Below are 15329 nucleotides of genomic sequence, written 5' to 3'. Positions count from 1 at the left end.
AGACACAAAAGTAACATGACAACAAAAAAACATTAGACAAGAGGCCTTCAGACTTCAAAGAGAGGATCATACATAAATGAAATTAATTTAGAATTGATCATCTTCAGAAATTTTAAGTGAGTCGTATTGATTTCAAGCATATAGAAATGCTTCTGTGCTTACGACACACACACACACACACACACACACACGAGAACAGCATGTGTGCACCCTACATTTTACACCACACGAGGTTCATTACAAACCACACGACGTTCATTACATAAACACCACACAGGGTTCAAGACTCATGGGGAGCTGCAACATGTGGGAGCACAAGCAGAGGTGCAAACTAACATGCACTCACTCCCTTTCACCATCACACACACACACACACACACACACACACACACACACACACACACACACACACACACACACACACACACACACACACACGGTCAATAAGTCCTTGAATTATAGGTGAGAAGGAGCATAGTCGTTAGCGATTAGCCATTTTGATACCGAACGATAGCTTTATCGCATCCACACGTCGAGTTGTCAGCAACACGTTTATTTGTGAGCTGTGTGAAGTAACGTTTGTTTCCTGAAGTAATGTTTGTTTGAAACGTTTGTTTCCTCATTCTTGTCAGGCAGTGGTTCCAGTTAATAGCGCCTATTTGTGTGATGCCCCTACTTCTGACCACAAGAGTCAGTAGTGGGGTTTCTGATCTATATTTGGGCGACTGTGGGCTTTCGCCGTGTAAACAACATGACTTGGCAAGTCACTCTTTCCACTTGGTCTAGTGGTCTCAATCCTCCTCCTCTTTTCACTATGACTACTAAAAAAACTTAACATAAGCAGTTTGAAATATGAATGACCGTTTGATCCAACAATATCACTTCAGGAGTTTTTTGTCACTTTGAAAGTTGAGATACCACTTCCATGTCATATAAACGCGCAAGAAGAAAACAAGTGCTAACCCTGTGGGTAAAATAAGGGTATCAAGATTGGCCCTAAGTTGTTAAACATCCTATCAAGTAAACCGCATCACAAAACGAAAGTCCCCAGACATTGTCATAAAATGACAAAAAGACAGCCAACATTCCAACAATACGATTTAAAGAGTTTGCTAGTTTTGTATGCTAGCAAGAAAACTACAGCATAAAACATAAAAACCAAGATGTGTTTCGTAAACCTTAAAAAGGTAGACCGAATGTGGACAGACCCGATCCAGGCAGATCTACAACTGCTGAGTGTGTAAAAGTTACCACACACACACACAGACACAGACACAGACACAGACACAGACACAGACACAGACACAGACACACACACACACACACACACACACACACACACACACACGGCTTCGAAACATCTTTGTGGTCAGGTGACAACGGCGTCTTCTACATCATCTTTTCCCTCATGATTTCGGTGTGAAAGTGTGTAGGCATGTTTGCGTGGGTAGGCTATGGTAGGTAGAAGAATAGGGTAGAGGAGTAAAATGTTTTAGCCTTGTAATACAACGCCATTTACGTAACTTACTACACATAGAGGGTTTGGTTCATATGACTATTTCATTAGATAAACTGTGCCCTCTTTTCCTCACAAAGTATGAAGGTGTTTTCAGACAGAGACAGACCAAAAGTTTGTAGATTTTAAGTGATCGTTCATCCATTCGTGTACTTGTCCCTTCCGTACATCACAGTCCTGTAGGGCAAGGAAGAACCGCACACCAATGAGCTCCCTTTTTGATCCATCTTTATTTTTGTGGTGTTTAGGACCACCACGGCCCTTCCTCAGTCTGGTGTGCGGTTCTTCCTTGCCCTACATGAACTTGACGCTTTGACCCTGCACATGGCTAAAAGGAATTGGATGTGCGCGGGATCTGCCTCAGTCTGCACCTGTACCTTTGGACATGTATGCCACCATGCTCAGTTAAATCATGCTCTCCTCATCTCGGCTGACTTTGTCATATGGGACCACATCCTCTGTATGAAATGATGTGCAGCACTTGGGACTGGCTCAGCACGGCAGGCTAGGACAGAAAAACCCTAGCACTGTTTAACCCCTTGATGCTGGATTCTGCATATAAGCTGTGTTGACCTAGACATTTATTAAAAATGTGGGCATGTTAAAGCTAAATTCACATTCTAATGCAAGAAAGCTTTAAAATGCAACTCATTTCATGTTTTTATGTGCTTCAGAGATATTTAGGTTTTTATAGCCTGAGGGCACCTTTCCCCAAAAGGGGCTTAGCCATTTAGCGGGTGTTTTAGGCTAAAATGGGTTAATTAGATACCCTGGACTCTCTTCCTGAGGAAATATGTAGGCGTTTCCTGGAGGGTTAGGGTGGAGGGATGCATGGATGGATACCGATACAGACAGAGAGACAGATAAAGTCAGATACAGCAACACAGAAGAAGACAAAGACCGACAGACCCTGTGTTTATTCCATGTACTGGTATATATATATAAGCCTTCCTTACCTCGCTGGCTCCCGTCAGCACCTGCACCTGTGACATGTAGGCCACCGTGCCCAGTGACTTCATGCTGTCCCCGTCCCAGCCCCGCACCGGCTCCGACAGGATCTGCAGCTCCAGGTTCTTACGCTTCCGCAGGTCACCACACTGAGTCTGTTGTAAGGATGCAAGCGATTAATCGATTAATCGACTTTAATCGACCAATGCGTTAATCGATTAAAAAACATTAATCGCAATTAATCGACAATTCAACTGACAAGAGACCCAGGTGAAATGGCTATGTGAAGTCGATCGATAAGGCTATCAACTAATGATAATGAATTAATCGATAATTTGCACCCCTAGTCTGTTGGGAGACAGTTCAAAATGACACTTTTGCACACTTCTGTTGTTGGACAGGCGCGTCTATATTAACCCAGTGCAGTTCAAGTGAAAGACATACCACACACTGTCCATTCCACCAACAAACGTTAATACAACACTAACAACCACACATGACAACCAGAACAGAATCATTCAAGTGTAAAGAAATCACATACACTGTCCATTCCACCAATAAACTTGAATAAAACGTTTCAGCTACCTGAAGGTCAGATGACCGAAGCGCTGCATTTAAAGGTTGTTGTTGTAATGGACAGTGTGCGGGATTTCTCAGACACAACAAAGACATGACAACATTACAATGAAATGACTTTAACCCTTTGAATCTGCAAGGCATTGCAATATTGTAGTACAAATTAAAAAAAAATGTTGCAGCAGAATTTGGTGGCAGGAATTTAAAAATAGAATTTAGATGACTGAAATTTGGTATTACAGTATGATCAGACAGATGAGAGTAAGCAGGTTAAAAAAATCTCATTGAACTCCTGAATAATGCAGTTTTAGATATTGTCTTTCTATAGAATAGCCATTTTAGGGGATGTCTGTTTTGTTTCATTGAAATGAAATGCGTTAGACATCCGACTTTGCTGCTGGGATGTCCCACAGGTGTTAAAATATAAGGTGGTTCCCCTCTTTAAAAGGAAATCGTTACACCCAGGCAGATGCGGTTCGGTAACAAAAGAAAGGCACTTACTACTTGAGTGAAAAAAAAGTGTAGAAAAGAAAAACCTACTCGACACTCATAAACTACGTTCAATCAAATGATTCACGTCATCTCATGTCTGACACAACATTCCAACAATTTTTCAAGAATGTCTGTGTGTGTGTGTGTGTGTGTGTGTGTGTGTATTCTGTAATATTTACTCTCTGATCTTCAAGCTTTAATTCTTCTTTGATAATAATTCTTACTTAACTGTATTTAATTTACTTTGATTCCAAATATTTAATGTCTTGTGTTAATATTTGCGGGTTCTTATTTTTTTACGTTTTCTTTCGTCCATTTCATGGTTTTAATTTTTGTGAAGCACATTGAATTGCCTCTATGTATAAAATGCGCTATACAAAGAAATGTGCCTCGCTTTACATTGTGTGTATACGTGTCTGTGTGCGGCGTGCGTGTGTGTGTGTGTGTGCGTGCACGTGCGTGCTTGTGCGTGCATTTCCCAAGAAGAGAAGACTGCGCGACAGTGCACGCACACACACTCTTTCCACCTCACATGAAAGAGCCCTGAGCTGGTAGGGGCATCAGATGACGAAGGCCTTTGGTCAGAAGTCTGCTCCTAGTGTCAGTAAAACAAAACTAACCCCCTTTGGAAAATGTCAACCACTACACTATCCTTTTACTGTACTGTATGAGAAATGCTGACAGGTGAACTTCATGGAGGGTTATTCATCCAATGTGTGGGCTTTTAACAAAGGTAAACGAGTACCTTTTTGCTCATCTGAGGGAATACCCTGCGGAGGATGGGTAATCCCTCTCAACCTTTAAGAAGCTTGTGGAGATCCTCCCTTCATGACAAAACTAACCCTTCATAACGCTGCATGCAATGGAATCAAATTGTAATCCTAAAAGTGGAATTGAATCGAAATGGAATCCTTGCAAAAGTCTGCATTCATCATCAATCAGAGATGGGCGATGTGTAGCATTACTCACCACGAGGTTCTTGAAGGCAGCATTTGCTTTCAGGATGTCACAGTAGTCAGGATGGGCTTCCTTCAGAAAAGAATGCAATGAAAAGAATGCAATGAAACCCACAATCAATTCATCAATTAATAGTGACTTTCATGAAACCACAATCAATTCAGAGTGACAGTCAATAAAATCACTACCAGTTAACCGTGACAAGCAAAGTCAGTAAACAGTAATGAGAACAAATCCATTGTCCATTACCTTTGAAGTCCAATGAGAATTCAGGTTTTCACCATTTTTTCAAAATGTTCTCATGTCTTGGCAGTCGTATGATACATACTAATTGTATTAGCCTTTTTATTTCAAGTCGAGTTTCTGACTTAAAAAACACAATTAAAAATGATATTTATTAATTGGAAAAAAATGAATGAATTAATCAATTGATAACAATTTTTCTGTTATTGCTGATCGGGCCATCAAGAGATAACAGGAGCGCATGAAAGCCCATACGTTTGGGACTTGGCACACACGCCCCCTCGCTCCCGGTTCTTATTTTTTTAAATGCGTACCTCCACGTGTCTCTCCAGCTCCTGCAGCAGGGTGGGGTACTTGTCCAGCCTCATGAAGGGCTTGCTGAGGCTGGTGGTGAGGGTCAGGATGCCTGGGCTGCTGGCCCCCTGGCTCTCCATGAACTTGTCCAGCTCCTCACTGGCAACATAGAATTCAGAAGCAGAATTTAGAATCAGAGCAAGAATCGGTTTTATTGGCCAAGTGTAACAACACATACAAGGATTTTGACACTGGCAGAAATGGACTGTAACCGATCGTGTATACAGTTTGTGAAGCATGTATATAGAATGAAGAGGTGGATCACACTCAAAAAACGTTTTTTTCTTTCTAATTCTTATTTATGTTTTACATAGGAGTAAAACGTTTCGGCTGCTGCCTTCATCAACGTGGTGGTATTGGAACTATTAAGCAGCCTATGTATTCGACATGTAGTAATACATAGAATAACAACAGTTAGGTACATGCACTGTGAAATTTACACAGACATCTTCAAAGTCTGTGAGAGACTTCACACAAAGAGCTGCATCAGCGCATCTCACTGTAAGGCAGTGAAGAAATGTCATCATTAGCATGCCAACAGCCCCCTGACCTGATCACAAAGATGTCAATATCCTCTACAAAACTGCATGATGTTTAAGATAATGAAAACAGCACTGCCTAAAAATAATAATTATAATAATTTTCTGTATGCTATTATTGATTAGAGTGTAGTAGAGTAATTTTATTGATCCTTGGGGTGGGAAGGGGGTTAAGGTGTCTAATAGGTTACATGAATAAATACACATAATGCCCACATGGCCATTTCAAGACACATATAAGACAGGTAATAGATTATGCTGTATGATTATTATACAGCTTTCTAGAATGGTGAGAGACTTTCAATTCACTTTGAATAGGCCTTCCCAACACCCCCTACTTGTACACCCCTCAGTCTTCTTGCTCTTAACACCCCCTTGTTGAGAAACACTACTGTAAAACAGACTGTTTAATACAGCATTTTCAAAAGAAATGTGAAATCCTTTTTAGAGTAGAGCATCATTTTTGAAAGGCAATTACTGGTTGACAGTGTGAAGACAGGACACCTAAGAAATACTGTTCTACTTCATAGTAAACTTGACTGTTTGGTTTTCACAGCTGATTAGAGGAGGAAAAAAAAACTAAAAATGAAAGTAATCCGTAAAAGTAAAAGTATTAGCGTGCAACTCCACAACCGAATCCCGTCAAGTCACCCTGCATGAGTTAACACTGTGAGAATGAAGTGAACTCATGAGCGAAACTGCACTGCGCAAAAAAATCTATTAAAAGTGATAGACTACAAGACTGTGCAGTGCTATAGAAATGAAAAAGAGAAAAGGTTGAAGAGTGGGAGGTGTAGATGAGCGTGCATAAAAAAACAAATCACTCAAATGCATCGTCTTGAGCAGGATATCTATACTTGTGGTCTAAAGCTGAAGATGACTAACATAGCAACTACTTCCTGTGTTTGTGTGCACATGTACTGAGTGTGTTTTGTGTGGTTGAGCTGGTAATGTGTTGTTTGTGCGCTTGTGTATGCTTGTGCACTTGTGAACAATATGCGTGTTGGAGTGGTTGTATTTGTGCTTGTGGATGAGCTGCGTTCAAGTCAAGTCAAGTCAAGTCAAAAGTCAAGTCAAGAGTACTTTATTAGCACAGAAGTTCGAAATTGCGTTTGACCAGTCTCCAATGTGCAGTTTAACTAAAAACATTTAAATAAGACATTGACAATAATCTCTCTCACGTTTGTGTGCTTGTATACAGAATGTGTGTGCTTGCTTGCTTATGGATGTGTGTGTTTGTTTGCTTATGGATGTGCGTGTTTGAACACCTGCACTTTAATGTGCTCGTGCGTCTTCCATTGTATCGTTTTGCTCCCACCTTGTCATTAGTGATTCAGTGCTTCAATGTCATTTCAGGTAAACACAAAATCATTAGGTCTACTAGCCGATGCATAATGCAGCCCGCTATCCCACGCCTGACTGACTTCAAGCACCATTGGAGATCTTTCAGCCCTGACTCTCAAGCAGCGGCAGGGGTGGGACTGGAGTGTGTGTGTGTGAGCGCATACAAGTACGTGTGAGTGTGTATTTATGCATGCATTTGTGTGTGTGCGTGTGTGTGTGTGCATGCGTGTGTGTGTGTGTGTGTTCCCCACAAAGACCCCATAGAGGACGCGTGGCACCGAGTCCCACAGCAACCGCTACTGAGGCAATGGCATGCGTATGAGGGGGATGGCGCGCGCATGGGGAGTGCCAAGGGGATTTACAGGAAAATAAGTGGGCCTCTGTACGAGGCAGAATGTGTGTGTGTGTGTGTGTGTGTGTATGTGTATGTGTATGTGTATGTGTATGTGTATGTGTATGTGTATGTGTATGTGTATGCGTGTGTGTGTGTGTGTGTGTGTGTGTGTGTGTGTGTGTATGTGTATGTGTATGTGTATGTGTATGTGTATGTGTATGTGTATGTGTATGTGTATGTGTATGTGTATGTGTATGTGTATGTGTATGTGTATGTGTATGCGCTCGCGCGTGAGAGAGACAGAGAAAGTGTGTGTGCGTGTGCGTGCGCGTGCGTGCGTGCGTGCGTGTGCGAATGAGTGTTAGCGTACCGTCTATGTGGGAGAGCGTGTGCATGTGTGTATGTACAAGTATGCGTGTTTTTGAGTGAAGGGATGGATGGTAAAAAGCTGAGTAGTGTGGCTCCAAAATGTCTGCTCTTCACCAGAGAGGCGTTGAGGGTGGTGTGGGCTTGGCAGCAGAGTTGATTGCCCTTCTCCCAGACTCTAGATGAGGAGTGGGACTGTGAGTGGAGGGGAGCCACACACAGCACAGCACACTGCACTACAACACTGCTACATTACAGTAGAGCACATTGACGGTCTGAGACAAGGCTTGGTTTCCACCTTGTGGCTGCATTGTGGATGCTCTGAGATGCTGGGGGACATGTGGGACAATAGCTCCCCTTGTGTTTGTGTGCGTGGTCTAAGCTTGAAGAGGCTGTTGCTACTACTGCGGTTCCAATGACACTGTCAGAGGAAAGGAGTATATACACTGTGCACACACACACACACACACACACACACACACACACACACACACACGCACACACACAGACACACAGACACACAGACACACACACACACACACACACACACACACACACACACACACACACACACACACACACACACACTAGTGAAGACAAGTAAAGAAACCCTGACCTCTGCTGGACAGAAATGCACTGCCACTTTGAAACAATGATACTGTGTACACAATAAGCTCTAGAGAGAATTGAGTGATCGATTTCTATCCAAATTATGGGGCGTAATGTTTATAAACAAAAAACAAAAAAGTATACAGAACATAGTGCATATTTGTCAGTGTTCTATGGTGACAGGGTAAAAAAAATCCTGATTAATCAAGAAAAATCCAATGTAGTGGATGTACAGGACGAGGACTGACGTGTCATCAGATGTAGGAGTGGGAGGACAACAGGTCTTGTTTATATGAGACAGTCAATTGTGAATTAACTGAATTTCATAATGAAACTTTCCACCTCGAAAACATCATGTAAACACTGCACAAAGTTTAAAGTTTATTCTGAATTACGCATGTGGTTTACTTCGTTGACAATTCTGACTCTACTCTTCTGACAATTCTTTAATATCATGAATACGTTAATTCTGCTTTAAAAACAAAGAGGCACCAACAGAGATCCAGTGCAGATGGCTCTGACCCCACGAATGCATCCTCAAATCTAATCAAAATGCTCTCTGAACCCAGGATGTTTAATTTGTAATTAAATGAAAGTGCTTCATGTAAACTCAACAGAGAATACTTTAACTCTGTGCTATTTAATTGGGAATTATTAACTTGGAATAAAAACATTATGTAAACATCCGCTTTTGGTTAGTATGGTGAACATGTACAGTACAGATATAAAGAACACAATAATTGTAGCTGTGGCACTGACCTGCGATCAGTGAACAGGGCAGACATATGCAGACAGACAGAACACACTATAGATGTGGTACTGACCTGTGATCAGTGAGCACGGTGACGGCGGCGGGGTGGCTGGAGCAGTAGGACAGGTAGAGCGTGCGGAGCTGACACATCAGGTTCAGGTAGCAGCCAGCCAACCGCTGCTGACCCTCTGGCATCCTGGAGGAGGAGAGGAGGAGAGGGGGAGAGGGAGAGAATGAGGAGGAGAGGGAGAGAATGAGGAGGAGAGGGGGGAAATGAGGAGGAGAGGGAGAGAATGGGCAGGAGGAGAGGGAGAGAGGCAGAGAATGGGGAGGAGGAAGAGAGGGAGAGAGACAGAGAATGGGGAGGAGGAGGAGAGGGAGAGAGGCAGAGAATGAGGAGGAGGTAAGGAGAGGGGGAAGAGAGAAGGAGAGGGGGAGGAGGAGTAGAAGGATAGGAGGAGAGGATAGCAGAGGAGGAGAGGATAGGAGGAGGAGAGGGAGAGGAGGAGAGCAGAGGAGAGATATGAGGGGGAATAGGGTGATGAGGAGAGCAAATAGGAGGAGGGGTAGGGACAGAAGAAGGAAGACAGACAGAGAGGAGGAAGAAGGGTAGACAGAGGGAGGAGGAGGGGTTGGAGGAGAGCAGGGATGATGAGGAGGAGGACACAGAAAGGGAGGAAGAGAATTACATAGTTAACAGAGGTCTAGTACCAAATTATGTGCCCTATGGATAACCAGGTCCAATGGACCCCCCCATTTAAACCATGTAAATAAACTGTAATGGATGAAAAATATCTGGAGGTCTTTCTGCGGCGAGATGATAATCTGAAGCAAAGAGGGATATGGAATAGCGAGAGTCAAAGTCCTGAGTGTAACCCAATAGAAAAACACATTACGCAGGGCCCTGAAGCATGCCGGTCATTTGAGAAACCCCAGGCACATACTGTACCTTAGCTAGTGTGTTTCTATCTGGAGGAATAGGCCAAAATGGACTAAAAAATGATGTGAAGGACTGGCTGACCTACTGAAAGCGTTGCAGCCTGTACACATTGGTGTTAAAAGCAGGGAGGAAAGCCTGAAATACACCAACATTAATATTTGTCCTGAATATCTGCTAGTCTGACCAAGAGATCGGACTGCAAATGCAGTCACAGTCAGTAGGGAGGAAGATCTACGAAGCCTAAAACAAATATTGGGAGTTAATTTCAGGACTCAGTTCATTGTGTCCCAGCAACCGAGTGAATGAAAAGGCTGAATGAAGTGGGCAAAACCCCTGCAATAGAACAGGAGGGAGGGGAGGTGGGGGGGAAAGCCAGTTCTCCCTCATCCATGGCTGAGGTGACCTTCACACAACCAGCCAGAGTGACTAAATATTGCTGCAGGGGACTGTCCATGTATGCACACATGTCCATTAAAGTCACTCCGGATACATATTATCCGCATGAGCTTTGCCTTGAACAAATTTGCGGGGGAAAAAAAATCCTAGATATAACAGAATGATAGCCAGTCATCAATAACATTAGCCCATTTATGCATCTATAAAAATCAGAGGGCACCAGCTTGAACAAATGTGCTACTCACTGCAGAGGATAAGTGGGACGTAATGTACATGTAATGAATAAGAATGCCTGCTAACTGGTGTGCATTTTCGACAGTGATCTGTTTCTCGAAAGTGTTGCTGCTAACCACTTAGTGACCCCTTAGGTTGCCAAAGGGAAATCGAATGGCAGCCATGTAAGTTGCTAAAAATTCTTCAAATGTGCACTGTGTAAGAGTTTCTTTTCAGAACTCATGCTGTCCATTCACAAATGCTACCTCTGTCATGAATACTTAGTATTCATTATGACTGGGAAAATTGCTCTTCTCCATGTCCGCCGTTTTGAATTCCCAAAAATAGACATTTTTTGTTGCAAGTAAACATTCATGAAAGATCATATTTGGCAATAAGCAGCACAGTTTCAATACCTACTCTGGCCACCATCATACTACACAGTACCCCTTTAAAGTAAAATCTAGAGAGTGATGCGTACTTGGTGCACTCCTCCAGAGCGACGCAGAGTCCTTGCTGGAAGCTCAGGACGTCCTCCAGATTCCCCACGAGAGTCGCGCTGTCTGCACTGGACAGCCTGGACAGGAGAAGAGAGGAAACACAAAAATTAAATTACATTACATTTGGCAGAGGACATAACCATAGCATGTGCACAAAATAATATACAGTACATGTGTAGTATAATCCTCATATCACTTGTTGTTGGCCTGCAGGGGCCTCAGGGTGCAACGCAGCATAATTTACTTGGGGGGGTGTAATGCCTTTCAAGTAGACAGGATAGTGAAGAGATGACAGGGGCAAGTGGAAGAGAGAGAGATGAGGTAGGGTCGGGAAATGACCCAGGTCAGACTTGATTCCAGGTCGCCCGCATATAGTATGTTGTCCCAGAATGCTGAGCCACAACACCCCACCCCTAGGTTTATTTAGTGGTAGTATTTGGGTACAAATGTCTGCTAAATGTAATACAATATTGTATGATGCAGTAGTATAATGATATGTAATGCGATGTAATGTAATGTGGTGTATTCCTCACTTGTCGCTGGCCTGCAGGGGCCTCAGGTAGCAGCCCAGCACCGTCTGCAGCTCCTTCACAAACTCCCTCTCGTGCTCCACAATATCCTGTACCACCTGGGGATAATACACACACAGACAGCCAACTAATTACACAAAAGCAAAAACTTATGAACTACACAGACAAATGACTACTATTTGGAAAGGAAATGAATAAGAATATTCAGCCCGAATTAGCAGGCCCAAAAATTAGAGAATGACTCGGCCATTGGAGTTGCGCTCATAATAATAGCAGTGCCTTTACAAAGGTGAGACAAATATGTCAGGTAAATTATACTTTAATGAGCAAAAATGCTTTTGGGAGATAAGGTGTGGGAACGGGCGCCGGCATGGTACTCTGTCGGCCTGCACTAGGGATGCAAATTATCGATTAATTCATTAATCATTAATTGATAGTCTTATCGACCGACTTACGATTAATAGATAAGCAGTGTTTTCCCCCCGAAATCTCAATGTTTCTCTGGAAAAAAAACTACTAAATCCAAAAATTTTAATTAAAAATTGAATTATTTAATTCAAAGGTGATTTAAATATTCCCACTATTCACACCCCTCTTCACTTGCCCATTTCACCTGGGTCTCTTGTCAGTTGAATTGTCAATTAATTGCGATGAATGTTTTTTTAATCGATTAATGCATTGACCAATTAAAGCCGATTAATCGATTAATCATTTGCATCCCTAGCCTGCACGCGCCTTGAGTGCTGTGAAGTGCTGTGTCAAAATGAGAGATTCGCAGGTGGACTTTCCAGGTGCACTGTGCATTTTGTTGGAACTTTGTGATGTATGGTGAACTGTTTACAGCAAAGCAATGCAACACAGGGCTTATGAATTGAATTGCACAGTAAATGAGTCAACATTTCTGACATGGACCTAGTCATGACCTAGTCATGGACCTAGTTTTCTGATTATGTGAAGCCAGGTGGAGGATTTAAGTACTCCTTCACCTGTACTTGTCCATTCCGGCGCAACTTGTTCACTGAAGTCACTTCATATTCTAACGAGACTCACCACATTGTAGTAGTTCTTGGTCAGCTGGGGCACATCAAATCCCTTGATGGCCTTGGGGGACACTGGTTTGTCTAGGAGAGGGAGGGGGGGGGCAGCAGACAAGAGAGAGGGGAGAGAAGAGACGGAGAGAGGAGCGAGAGAGAGAAGGGGGGAATTAGAAGAATAGAGTAAGGAGCGAGCGAGAGAGAGTGTGTGAGAGAGAGCACGAGTGAGTAGAAAGACAAAAAAGAGAGAGTAGAGGGACAAAGAGGAGAGAGAGAGAGAGAGAGAGAGAGAGAGAGAGAGAGAGAGAGCGAGAGCGAGAGAGAGAGAGAAAATACAAATGCAGAGGAGTAAATGAGTAGTGTGTCTAGTCAATAGGGCCATTGTGCTGCCAGAGAGAGGAGCACTTCAGCCTAACGCACTGGGCCCAGACAGTGGGAGGACTCAGCTGGACTGGACTAGACTGGGGTGAGTTTCTCAAAAGAGAAGTTGCTAGCCTGTTAGCAACTTCGGTAGTTGCCAATGGAAAAATGCATTGAAAACAACAAAGTAGCTAATGTAGTAAGCAACTTTGGTTTTGAGAAAGTCACCCCTGGCCTGGCCCATGCAGTACAGCGTAGTGCCGTCCCCACGATCATCTCCTCTCACTCACTCAAAAACAGTCACAGCTTTACTCAGAGCTTTTAGACGGGCCAATAGAAGTAATTTTCTGCTCAATCAAATCACTGTGCCTTTTGTGAGATGAAGTCCTACAGCTCCTCTCACTCACTCTAAAACGTTCAGTGCTTTACTGACACTTAAGTCAAGAGGAGAGAAGATATCAATGCAAATGCAATTCTAGCAAATGCAGATTCAGAAAACCTCATTTGTCCCATCAATGGGGTATTTAGTTAGTCAGTCCTAGTCTCCTAGTCTCCAATCAAGAAACAATACGTAGCATAGATAAAAAGTTAAGAAATAAGAACACAATAAATAGGAAAAAGGTAAGACATACATCCAGTATACACCCACACATTCAACCAAACCTGTCCATCAGTGATAAACAACCCTTAGTAGAACCAGTCCTCATTGTTGTGCTCTACAGCCATCTTATTTAATAATCTAATGGCTGCAGGGATTAAGGAGTACACATATACAGTACATGTTATCCTTGAGATTGCTAGGGCCTCATTTTAACCTTATGTTTATTGCAATGGCGTATTTGCCATTGAGGAAAGGGAGGACGATCCTCCCTCAAAATAATAAAGCCAGATCTTCCAGTATAAATTACAGAAAACAAAACATATTTATTATATCTTTGTTATATAATTGTTAGTATTTTATAGCAATTTTTCGATAAAAACATATACTTTAGCGCTTCTAATTCACATAATAGACATTAGAGGAGCGCCTCCCTTCCATCCTCATTGACTTCCATTATAAATGGTGAAACCCCGGCCGTAGCGCGGGCTTTACTTTTTAACATTGAAGTGAATGGAGCTTAGGGAGGACTGTCCTCCCTTTAGGCGGGTCTAGAGCCATGGAAGTAATCTGCCTATCAGCGAAGCTGAATTTATCAAAAGCCAATCAGAATATGACGAGTTGGGTTGACAGACGACAAGCATGGACTCGGTCGTCATGACAACGATATACAAATCTACCGTGTGAGAAGAATGCGGCAGCAGACAGTGGAAAGTTTGGCGAATGTTTTATGAACCCTTAATAAATACAAAGGAAAGATCAACTGTTTTCATGTTGTGAATCGCGCAATATCACTCCCTGGATTTAGATTGAAAACCGAATGGAAAGGTCAGTGTGTTTATATCAGTCAAATCGCATTCGTATTCATGATTGAAATGGTCGAACCATCACCAACGTTTTTAAAAGGTAGTCTTGTTTCAGCATATCCTACGTGCACAAATAATAGTCTCAATGCTTGTCTTTGCGTTTCTCCTTCGTGCTTTTCCCCCAAAAGAGGGTTATTTACAAATGGGAATAAGAATGCTTCTGGCTGTAGCCTACATGAATGCACTGACCCTAGACTGGCGTTCTTTTCTCCCTCCTCAAGACGAGAAACATGACAGCATGAAGCTCTTCATAAAACATCTCTGGCTCTAGCCTACATCTTGTTATGTAGTTTCATTTGGGTGGAATTAGGAATACTAGGCACGGATTTACAAAGTAATCTGTACAACGTATTTTTTATTCGGAACCTACTAGTGAAATAGCCAATAATCAGACACACGCTGTTCCATAGACAACGCTAGCCAGCTATTCCTCCTTCCACAGCTGTCGCTCTCAACGCAGACAGTCAAGAGCAAAACGGATAGGCGACCACAACATCGAAGGCCATGTACCATGTTATGGATCATAAATAAGATTTTAAAAATAAGATAATGGAATGGGTTTATGTATAAGATTATGTTGGAAGGAGGTGAGTTTAAAACCCTTAGGCCTAGGCTATACAAGTCACTCCTAGGGTATTCCTAGGCATTCGTAGGGTCTATATATTATACAGCAATTATTTTATAGATGTCACAAGTCAGCTTTCCAGACAACACAATGCCATATCAGTTAAGTTAGTAGGCCTACAACCTAACCTAACCTACAACATCTGCCATTACTAACCCCATTTACCCGCATCTATCCGACTGACCACCTCCTTGTCCTCCCTAATTTATATGACCAAAAGACGCCACTGGTGTATGGT

General features: G+C 42.6%; 1 protein-coding gene across 2 annotated transcripts in view; it reads right to left on the bottom strand.

The window, feature by feature from the left end:
- arhgef6 (Rac/Cdc42 guanine nucleotide exchange factor (GEF) 6) overlaps positions 1 to 15329 on the bottom strand; it is a 55185-nt gene that overhangs the window by 14012 nt on the left and 25844 nt on the right. For both annotated transcript variants that reach the window (XM_063189483.1, XM_063189484.1), the window contains exons 9-15: positions 12659 to 12729; positions 11612 to 11706; positions 11060 to 11155; positions 9103 to 9225; positions 5047 to 5185; positions 4502 to 4561; positions 2473 to 2619 (exon numbers count right to left, since the gene is read on the bottom strand). In XM_063189483.1, the coding sequence (XP_063045553.1) occupies positions 2473 to 2619; positions 4502 to 4561; positions 5047 to 5185; positions 9103 to 9225; positions 11060 to 11155; positions 11612 to 11706; positions 12659 to 12729 (731 nt within the window). The remainder of the gene's footprint in view (positions 1 to 2472; positions 2620 to 4501; positions 4562 to 5046; positions 5186 to 9102; positions 9226 to 11059; positions 11156 to 11611; positions 11707 to 12658; positions 12730 to 15329) is intronic.

This window comes from Engraulis encrasicolus, chromosome 23 (genome assembly GCF_034702125.1).
Source record: "Engraulis encrasicolus isolate BLACKSEA-1 chromosome 23, IST_EnEncr_1.0, whole genome shotgun sequence".
NCBI classification, from domain to species: Eukaryota; Metazoa; Chordata; class Actinopteri; order Clupeiformes; family Engraulidae; genus Engraulis; species Engraulis encrasicolus.
This window is presented reverse-complemented; position numbering and strand designations above follow the sequence as displayed.